The sequence below is a fragment of the Acanthisitta chloris genome, unplaced genomic scaffold (genome assembly GCF_000695815.1).
Source record: "Acanthisitta chloris isolate BGI_N310 unplaced genomic scaffold, ASM69581v1 scaffold8068, whole genome shotgun sequence".
Lineage (NCBI taxonomy): Eukaryota > Metazoa > Chordata > Aves > Passeriformes > Acanthisittidae > Acanthisitta > Acanthisitta chloris.
This window is the reverse complement of record NW_008685294.1, coordinates 27963-39011: the sequence shown is the minus strand read 5'-3', so window position 1 is coordinate 39011 and position 11049 is coordinate 27963. Positions and strand designations below refer to the sequence as shown.

General features: G+C 38.5%; 1 protein-coding gene across 1 annotated transcript in view; it reads left to right on the top strand.

The window, feature by feature from the left end:
* Positions 1–1439: 1439 nt before the first annotated feature.
* Positions 1440–11049, top strand: part of LOC103806978 (neutral alpha-glucosidase C-like) — a gene marked incomplete at its 5' end in the record, with an annotated part of 23001 nt that continues 13391 nt past the window's right edge. The window contains 10 exon segments of the mRNA XM_009079693.1: positions 1440–1574; positions 3081–3189; positions 4740–4867; positions 5384–5566; positions 6423–6468; positions 8027–8093; positions 9270–9366; positions 9930–10110; positions 10973–11045; positions 11048–11049. The exon segment at positions 11048–11049 is cut by the window's right edge and continues 67 nt beyond it. Of these exon segments, the coding sequence (XP_009077941.1) occupies positions 1440–1574; positions 3081–3189; positions 4740–4867; positions 5384–5566; positions 6423–6468; positions 8027–8093; positions 9270–9366; positions 9930–10110; positions 10973–11045; positions 11048–11049 (1021 nt within the window).

Below are 11049 nucleotides of genomic sequence, written 5' to 3'. Positions count from 1 at the left end.
CGGTGGCTGCCCCAGCCCGTGCAGTCCCGGCCTCACCGCCCTGCCCGGGCACAGCGTCCCGCGGCACGGAACGAGCAGCGCGGCTGGGTGGTGCAAGCTGCGCCGCTGGAAGGCAGCGTGGAGGGTGTTAAATGCGGCAACAGAGCCCCACGGACCTGCTGCAACGACGGAAAGTACCTATGTGTCTGCAGGCGAAAACGGGAAGAGTTGTCTATATGGTTACTGTGATATCTCCAGTAATAATCCAGGACTTGTGGTTGTGACTGTGTCTTCATAGCTGCCATCTGCATTTTATGTGTTGCATGTATGTAATCAATAAACACAGAATCATAGGATTTCAGGAGTTGGAATGGACCTTACACTTCATCTAGTCCCCTGCCATGGGCAGGGACACCTCCCACTAGGCCAGGTTGCTCGAGGCCTCATCCAACCTGGCTTTGAACACCACCAGGGTTGGGGCAGCCACAGCCTCCCTGGGCAACCTGTGCCGGTATCTCAACACCCTCATAGTAAAAAGGTTTTTCCTAATATCTAGGCTAAATTTTCCCTCCTTCAGTTTAAATCCGGTACCCCTTGTCATATTACTCCAGTTTCTGACAAAGAGTCCCTCTCCGGCTACCCTGTAGCTCCTTCAGATGCTGGAAGGTTGCTGTGAGGTCTCCCTGCAACCTTCTCTTCTCCAAGCTGAACAGCCCCAACTTCCTCAGTCTGGCAATGGAGGAGTTAAAAATGGGAAGAGTTAAGTTGTCTAAATATATGAATACTGTGATATCTCCAGTAATAATCCAGGAGTTGTAATTGTGACTGAGTCCTCATGGCTCCCATCTGCATTTTATATGTTGCATGTATGTAATTAATCATGTAATAATGTAATTTTATAAGCATTAGTGCTTTGTCTGCCAGAACTAATGCCTTATTCTCTTCTGTGTGTGTCTGAACTCAGAATGATCTGGGAAGTATTTTGATGATAGACACTACTGGCAACCCATTTTTTTCAGGCAAGCCTGAAATTTTCTGTTATCTAATAGGTTACAATGTTACCTCAAGCCTAGCGATAACACAGAGCTGTCAGCAGGGCCATCAGAAGCCTCCCTGCCTTGTCAGTCCCACTGAAGGTAGAAGAGCAGAAGGGTGCAGACTCTTTTTTTCCTGCCACTCCTGCCTGTTCCTCCATTCTTATTACTGGACTATAATAATTAACAGTAATGATTGCAGGGAGAGGTCTGGCTGCAAAATGCAAACTCCCAGGAATTCAGCTCTCTTAGTCACAAATTCAATTGTTTGTCAAAATTATGAAAGTTTAGGACAAAGTGGTTCAGCGTGGAACTAAATGTGTAAGAAATTCTTCCCATTCTTTGAATATGGGAGTTCAAAGTCCAACACATTTGATGCTGGACCAGAGTTGTCTGCACTGTCTTTAATCCTGACCCTTCTTGAAGAAGTCTCCCATCATCTGATCATTCAGCAGGTGTTTGGTGGACACATTTAAACACTTTATTTGCTCTTTCTAGTGTCCAAGATGAGGCTGTGGACAAAAGCACTTTTAAGAAATGCAACCAGATTGCTTTTTACAGGTAAGGACAGTTGTAATGTAGAGTGGTGGTTATATCTAAACTAGTAAACTGGTAATATTGAAAGATACAGGAAGTAGTTACACATTGATTTTTAATCACAGCAAGTCTGCTACTTTCAGAATTTGTCTTTGACAGTAAGCATTCCACTCCCCTGTCAGTGAGCAATAATCAGCATATTCTAAAAGGTGTAATCTTACATCCAAAATGTCTTCTATTAAAATTCAAAAGAATCAGTCCTCTCATCTGACAAAGCCCAAGAGATAAAAGAGCAATATTTTAACTATACGTACACTCAGATGCAGGTTGTTTTCTTGATGTGGATTTTCTTTAATTATCTGTAGTTCAAAACATCAGAACACTCCATAGAAACCATTAGTCTGGGACAATAGCACACAGGATTACAGTCCTGTTAAGCAAGTAACTTGGCCAGAATTCAGAATCAAATCTAAATTCTAGCTCACTAGTCTCTTAAAGCTAACCTTATGTTAAGTGATCCTTCTCATCCTGTTTCTAACTGTGATACCTCTCCTCCACCTTTTATTTCTTCCCATCCTCCATGGTCTTCTATCCTGCATTGCCTAAGTGAAAGGAACGATTGCCCAGTGTTATACCAATTAGCCACTGATGCACTGGGTTAGTTTCATGTATTCATTTCTGTTCTGCAGGGAGAGAAAACCCCAAATAAGCATTTTCCCAGTGGGAGCATGGCTCCTTTTCACACCAACTTGTCACCATTTAACGTAACACCTCTAATTTCTCAGAAAGAGTTTGCTACACATTGGCAAGCATCAGATCTTGCCTTTACTCTGCTTTTAAAATAGATCCTTGAACTGATTGCTTGCATTTGTGCTTCTCTTTGCAAGGAAATAAAGTCAATTTACTAGCGAAGAGCCTTCTCTTTAGGGTAGCCACAAGACATGTATCTTCAAATAGTTCATGGACCCTGGGCTTGGCAAGGAGCATTATACAAACAGTTAAAAGAGCCTGTGTTTCAGGGTCTCTGTCCTAAAAGGGCCAAAAGCTGTAGTCAAAACTCTGTAATCAGCAGACTTGTTGAAAAACAATATCCTCAGTACCTATTCAGGAGGTTACAAATTACAAACAAGTTCTGCTTCATCACCTCAGAATGTAGAAGCTGGGGAGTTGTGGGGACATATGACAGAAAATGTAAAACAGATTATTCGGCTGAAATTTCTGGGATCAATGAACAATAATGTAACTGCACAGCTAAGAATTTAATTGGACACTTGAATTAAGACCATTGTTTTTTTAAAACACCTGTAGAATGATGATGGGTGACCAAAACCCTCCAACATCTCATTCATAAACGTGTGTGTGCTCAGAACGACATCCTTACTTTTCTCCTTGACTTGAAGTGCTGTTAATTGTATTCGAAAAAATCCGAGACAACATTATTAAGTAAACATTTCTAACAGTATTGTGTCCCTCTGTGTGATATAAGCTACAAGAATTAGGGTGACCAAAAATAATTTTCTGTCTTGACAGGCGTCAGAAACGTCTACATCCTGGAAAGTCCTTGTATAGAGCATTGTTGGATTCAGTCACATTAAGTGATGAGAATGTCAAATTCCAAATTATTCATGAGGAGAATAAGGTGAGATCCCACCTAGCATAAGAGGGTGCTTACAGAAAGAATAGTGAATATTGTCAACACGACTGATAGTATTTGCAGGGTTTGAGATTCTTCAGTGGTAGATATTTAAGATACAATGCAAACTATCAGTCTAAATATGTCCTTTACTGGTCAGTATTTATTTGGTAGCTTGAGGCTGTGCAAGGAGAAGATGTATTTTTAAAATCTTTTTAAAAAAAACCTTAAAAAAATCTTTAATGACTTTATGAAAAATATAAATAAAAATCTTTTTAGCTGGAAAATGTTTTTAATTCAGAATTTTCTCCACTATTTCAAAATAATAAATTCTTTTTCTGTAATGGAGTAGGAGGACCTACATTCCAGCACCTCCTAACCATGCCTTTGTATTTCTCTGTGTTTGCTGGGAGCCAGTTTTTTAGGAAAAATAAGTCACTGTCTGAGTTTAACATCTTTGCAATGACAAACAGGAAGAGGAGTATCTTCTATTTTTCTACTTTAACTGCACAGCAGCTAGCACATTCACACAGGGAATAGGCAACCTCAACCATCCTCAGATTATGGCACTACAGATTGTTTCCATGCTCTAAGCATCACACTATGTAGATACTGTGCATAAAAGTATTTTCTGCCTCTCTTGTTAATCCCAACCTTCTTTGTAGTCAGCACAGAAAAAGGAGCATGTTTTCTGTTTAGATTTTAAGGAATTTGAAAGACTGAAGTCTCTGTGGCTTCCTAGACTATCTTTATGCAAAGATATCATAATGTAAAATATTTCCTGGTAAGCAGTACCTGGAACTCTAAATCAATCTTTTCTCTCTTGCCTGCTTTTCTTCTGGTGTTATGGTTCTTTGCATGCTTGCATGCCTTTGAAAAGAGCAGGGCTGATTGGCTTCGATGTAAAGATATCAGGCTAAAATTATTCAGCAGTTTTGTCTGTCATAGGAGGAGAGATTAAGAAGGGAATAAAAAAAATAAATAGAAAAAAAGAGACTTGTGGCATCAGGATCTTCTGTGGAAGAAAAGTGAGTAGTTTTGTGTAAGCTAGAATGGAGTGGCTTTCCAGATCCCTGAACTATAAATAGCAAGTTACAGTGGATAGGGCAGTATTAGCACATTTTCTTTAGGTGTCAGTTGTTCAATGTCAGAGCTGTGGATACTTGTGAATACTAGTGAACACAGAGCACTGATGTTCTTGCAAAACATCCACATCTCAGTATTACACCACTCTTATGTTGACAGCATAGTAGTAAAATTGTGCCAACTTTGAGATTAGTGCATGCTACTGCTCTTTTCCATGCTGCTTGTGGGGAGAGCTGCAAAATACTAGATATGAGAGACCTGAAGATAAGAGTTCACTTAAAAAACGTTGCTTCTTCAAAGAGGTGAAGTAGAGTTAGCTGATGTAAATTCATATGGATGATGATTTTTACTCATCAAGGCTAAAGAAAGCAGGCATGGGGTTTTTTTCTAGACTGTGTTTGGTGATGTTGTGCTGAAAAACAAGTTGGTATTTTTTGTCCCTACCAGTGTATCTGTTTGTTTGCTCCCAGGTTCATCTACAAGTAGAAATTTATGAAATAAAAGGCAATATTTTCAGGCTTAGAATTGATGAGGCATCTCCTCTCAGACCAAGATACAAAGTTCCAGATGTTCTTATAAAGGAACCTACCACCGAGAGGTAAGTGATGGGAAGATGATTTAGCACCTTAGTAACTTAAACAGCTTCATTTGTAAGTGTTTTCCTTTCTCCCTCATTAATGCTATGGTACAATTGTCTCTCTACTATACAAAGTTGTCACAGGAAGAGAAAATAAAAATGCATGCAGTTAATTTACTTTCAAAAATTCGTGTTAAATTCATAGGAGAAAATTCTGTCATACACATAAGAAACCTGAGGCTATTTGACCCAATCTGAAAATAGCCTACTTGTTAGAATGCATCGTGTTTACCTAGGGCATTACCTGTTAATGTGAAAGGAATGCAAGCTCTGGGTAGTTCTCATAGCAGTCCTGTAGCAGTGAACCTTGGGTACAGCATGTATTTCTGGCATTCTTTGCCTTAACATTAACCTTGAGGTTTTTGTAATGTATGCAGATATTCTCAGCCCTTCTTTTGTTTCAAATTGTTATTTAGTTATACTGGATTTCATGTGCTGCTGATGTATATGAATCTATTCTTGCTTTTCATTGGCCAGCCTGTTCATATCCCACAAGGAGGCAAGTATTTTGGCACTGTCAAGTGCTAATGAGGACTACAAACTTCAAGTCACAGCAAATCCCTTCCGGGTGGAGCTGCAGTCCAAGGGTGAGACTGTTCTGAGCATGAATTCCAATGGCTTGTTATATTTTGAGCACCTACAACCACCTCCCAGTGATAGGTACAGTATCTGCCTAAGCATCATTCTATGTACTGGTTGTGCTGTAGCTGAAGATAAACAATTCTATGGAATTTCAATTTCCAAAAGCTCTTATGCATTGAAATCTGTCCTTACTTCAGAGGTACAGTAAGTACCTGCTGAAGTTTTAAAAAAGAAATTCTAAATGTATTAGTTGCAGACTGTTTTAATCCCTTGCAACAGCCATGTGTAAAATGTTAACCTCATTTAATGGCCAGTTGTGTAAAATGCTAAAGTATTCTGGCACCCCTTGTCTTTCTTGGGAGTGAGTGAGCGTGGTATGGTGAGGTTACTGTTTCATCTCTTTTATCACCACACTTACTCTACATAAGTTTTATTCACCCTATAAGCTCTTGAAGTCAAGTTTTGTTCAACTTAAAATGTGCCATATAGCAGGCAAGATTTTACAGGTCAATCACACTGCAAAGTGCTGGAAGGATGAGAAACCACAATGCAGGACACGTCATGACTAGAAAAAGCATAACAAATGTCTATCCTATAGAGCATTATTTCAAAAATTCTGATTAACAGAGAGCCCTTAACAGAATGATAAAGAAGTGAGGATTTTCTGGGCAGGTAAAATGCTGATGCAGACAGAAGTAAACACAGAAGGCCAAGAAGTTAACTCAAATGTAGAATGAAGGTTATTTTAAGGCCTTGAATATTAAAATGATTGGCAAGTTAAAGCTCTCAACTATGGCATCAATTTTCAGAACAGCTGAGCACCAAAACTCTTACGTAATGTATAAAGCAATGTGTATTGTTATTTGATTCTTGTTTGAAATCTTTGCTTACATCAAAAATAAACTGATTATTTCTATGTATTTGTTTTCACTAGAAAACCTACAGCACAAAATGAGGAGGCAGCAAGTGATTACTCCAAGGTAATGCAGGCTTACTGCAACTCCAGCATGAATATTTTGTTAAAAAAGAGAATTAAAATCACATGTTCATTTGTCTCAGTACTATGTTTACAAATGTAGTCTAACCACTTTCCAGTGAAATTCAAAAAGGACCTGGGATGTCATATTGAGATATTTTGCATATTCATTGTTAAATGAAGGTTTATGTGTTTTACTAAGTCTGTAGAAGGCGTCAGTCAGGTTCCAGCATGAATATTTTGTTAAAAAAGAGAATTAAAATCACATGTTCATTTGTCTCAGTACTATGTTTACAAATGTAGTCTAACCACTTTCCAGTGAAATTCAAAAAGGACCTGGGATGTCATATTGAGATATTTTGCATATTCATTGTTAAATGAAGGTTTATGTGTTTTACTAAGTCTGTAGAAGGCGTCAGTCAGGTAGATCTAACACAATTTTTCTCCATCTCTTTCCTTCTCTTTTGATCTCTTATTTGTTTTGCAGTAGATATGTAAAAGGGAGTTCTGTGGTGATATTCCCTGTTCATTGCAAAGAGAATTTCGAAAGAATGAGACCTGTTTTCTAAGTCAAAAATTATGCCTCTGCATACATTCAGGCTTAATACAGAAGTAAGATTCTCTCTGAAAAAAAGTGTTCTGGCAGTGCATAAAGGCACATACCAGTTTTCCCAGGAGAGTGAGTTATGTCCGTGTTATAATTTTAGCCTCCTGTAGAGCAGATGGCTGCTTACTCCACTATCCTGTTAAAATGGCAGGAGCTATGCTGCCTTCAGCATACTTAGGTCTGAGCTCTGCCAGGAAAGTCACTCAGCTGTAAGAGGCCGTGTCTGCTTACTCTGCAATGAATATAGAAAAGAAAACTAGGAAAGACATTGCAAAAAGTGGGAACTCTAAGACAATGAATGACAGGGCACAAGGCTCCAAATTCAAAGGAGGCTGAAAGTATCAGTTACACACGTAGTACTCCAGAGTATCTGGAGAGTTTTATTTGTTGTCTGACCTTTACTATTCATGGGAGTGGTTTGGTTTCTGTTTGTATGGGTTTTCTTGTTTGGTTCCAGGGTTCCGTCCATGCAGTATTTGCATTTCATGAATGTGTTCAGCATCCAGAAGAAACACATTATTACAGTGAGATCAGTCACTCACTGGAGCAACCTTCCCAGGGACATGGTAGAGTCCCCATCACTGGAAATTTTGAAGATATATTTGGACAGGGTGCTAGATAATCTCATCTAAGCCCCCTCTGATGTTAAAGTTTGGACCAGATGATCTTTTGAGGTCCCTTCCAACATGGGCAATTCTTTCATTCTATGATTCTATCCAAGACCTCAGTACTTTCATGCTGTAGCAGAATGCATGTGTGCAATGTGTGCATTTCAGTTCTTCAGTGTAAATTCCTGCAGCAGAATCTGAATTGTGTTTCAGATTTACTCATATTAACCATATATGGGAAAAAAAAGCAGTTAACAATGTATAAATCTCATGTGAATAAACATTTTTCTTAGAAATACAGCATGAATAATTGCATTTTCTGAGCTTGGCTGTTTCTGTTTATGCAGGAAAAACAAGATGATCTGGGTCTCTGGCAAGAGGAGTTTGGCAGTTTCTTAGACATCAAAGCTCATGGTAAGTCTCAGTCTGTTTCTGAAAACAGCTTTACTGCTTTGTATATACCTGTGTTTATTCATATTTCTGTCTGCTTTCTGTTTAGCTGCTTAATGTTTATCAGTGTATTGCTCCTGCTTTTAACTTGCCCTTAACTTTCTTTTAATCAGAAATCAGTGATGGGTAACAAACTTGACAAAAGTATTGCAAATATTCATTAGATTTCTGTTCAGGAAGGAACACATTAAATGTGACCCATTTTGTCAACTCACTGGCACAGCATGTTGCTATCTGCATTGACCTGACTGTATATGTATATAATTTATATAATACATTATTTCCTACTTATTTTCTGGGGGTTTTTTTAGTATCAGTATATAACATTGATTTCACCTGTAGTTTATTCTCATGACATATCAGAAATTGTTATATCTAAGCATTAATAATTGGCACAAATAAGTTCTTTTTAAGCAGGGATTACAAAAGGAAATACTGAGCAGTCTTAAGGGATAAGGTTGTAGACACAGGATAGCAGTAGTTCAAATACAATTTAAATTACTAATTACCAAAATATATGACTATCTACTGTCTGTCCCGTTGTGTTCCATATCAGTTAGGTTGGGTAGCTTTGTCTATTACTGCTATCATGCAGACTTTTATAACAACCAGCACTACCTAGCAGCTGCAGTAGGGAGAGTGAAGTCTGAAAGTGCATCCATTTGGTGACAGAAACTTCTTCAGTTCACTGTCAAGATACTCTTGCACTTGCTACTTCCCTGGCTGAGACGCTAGAGAAGAGCAGTGGGTAACAGGCAGCTCAGATTCTGCAGTCCACTGTGCTGAAAGGTTTGGCTTATAGGTACTGGGTTATAAACAGGAGATAATTTGAAACAGTTTCACTACAGAATGAAGAAGTGACCCACAATTACGTGTGTTTGGTGGGGTTTTTTTCTGTGAAAGTGATTAATTTTATCTTCTTAAGAAGTTCAAAATCAGATTAAGTACCATAAAAGCTATCTAAAATCTCTATAGAACAGAAGTAATAATGGAAGTGAAGTTGAAAGGAAGTATGAAAGAGTTAATTATTGAACCGTTAAAACCCACTTTCTTTTTTTCATCCAGTTAGGTTGCTCTGCTCTGTTGCTTTCAGATAAGCCTGAGAATGGAATATGTTCTCTTTTCATGTTATTTCCGCAGGTCCTAGTTCTGTAGGCATGGACTTCTCTTTACATGGATTTGACCACGTTTATGGAATACCACAACACGCAGAAACACTTCTTCTCAAAAACACCAGGTAAAGGTGGCAGATTGCTTGTGAAAGCAGCATCTTTTTTATTGTATAGAAGAGCTATCACACTGTCTTAATAACAGACAATGGAGGCAACAGCTTAAGTTACGTATGTCATATAATGTATATTTTAGTTTAATGATATTAGCAAACTGAATTGTAGTCCCTATCCATGCAGAGCAAGTTGTTCTGCTTTCCCTTTCCATTCTGCAATTTCATGAATGGCTCCTTCTGTTTCCATGCAGTTTTTTTCTGAATTGTAGGATTGGTCATGTTTTAGCAAAACTCATAAAAGAGCAGCTCCATGGGAGGATGGGGGAGTTCAGAAATCACATTTTAGGATTTAGAGCAAATGAACAATGGTCACACTGGGAGCAAAAATCTGGTTTGATTCAGATAATGAGGACCAAAGCTGTCCACATTTCAGCTCTGGATGCTAAGCAAAAGGCCATAATACAGAGTGCTCACTGAGTGTGCACTGAGTTTAGTGGAATGGCAATAGAGTTAGCATTGGCCTAGTGCAGGATGCTTACATGCAACAAACACATCTGTTTGTTTGTTTGTCCTAGTGATGGTGATGCCTACCGGCTTTATAATTTGGATATCTTCGGCCACAAGATACATGACAAAATAGGCATTTATGGTTCTGTGCCCCTTCTCTTAGCACACAAGCCTAACAGAACTTCAGGAATCTTCTGGCTGAACTCTTCAGAAACACTGGTGGATATTAGTACAAAGGCAGTAGCTGAGGTGAGAGTTACTGACTTTCCTCAGAATTTAATAACAGCAGAAAACACCTCAGGGCAGGGCCAACAGGAATGTAAGAACATTATTGGAGATTTATCTTTCACTCCCTTATGAAGAATTGTCAGTCTCTTCCTCCTGTCCTCCCTACTGCTAAATTTGTTGTATTAAACCACTGAAAAGAACAAAGACACGACTTCTTTCAAGAGTCAAGTTAGAGGTCTTGTATCTTAACAGATCTACAGGAGGAGGCAGAGAGGAAATATGCAGAAAAAAATCTATAAAGGTGGATGTAGCAGGCAAAAAAAATGGTGGACAAATATCTTGACAATCTCTAGGGCTTGAGGATTTTTTTCAGAGATTCTAAGTTCTTGGAATTGCCACACGTTTCTGCTTAGCAGGCTCATTCTTCTGTGGAATGTAACTGACCATCAAGAAACATAAAATGTTCAGGAAACAAACTCACTCAACTCTTGAGAAACAAACATATGAATTCTGTTAAAATTGCAACGAGGGGAAAAAGTCTTGCTTTATTCCAGCCCTGCATTATGTGACTTAAATTAGTAATTTTATTACTTATGATATAGATATTACTCAAAGATTCTACAGAAAATGCAGAGTCTTTAATTACAGAAAAGCCTTAATTATTTTGCCCCTCATTACCCATTTTTCCTCATTAATTATTACTCTATTTTGTATAAGGAGTATGCAAGGTGAAGGATTTGTAAAGGATATGTAAGAAGCATTCAGTGTGTATTCCTAATACCTGCCAAGTATGTGTTAGTGAATTTTGTGGAGTTTCATCTTTGCTCCTTCATTGAACAAATCTTTGATAGAGGATTCAGTTTTACCTTGATTTCCTTCAAAGCACGTTCCATATGGATTGGCTGCAGAGACTGCTAAGCAGAGAGCAGTGCCTCTGACTGATGTGCGCTGGATGTCAGA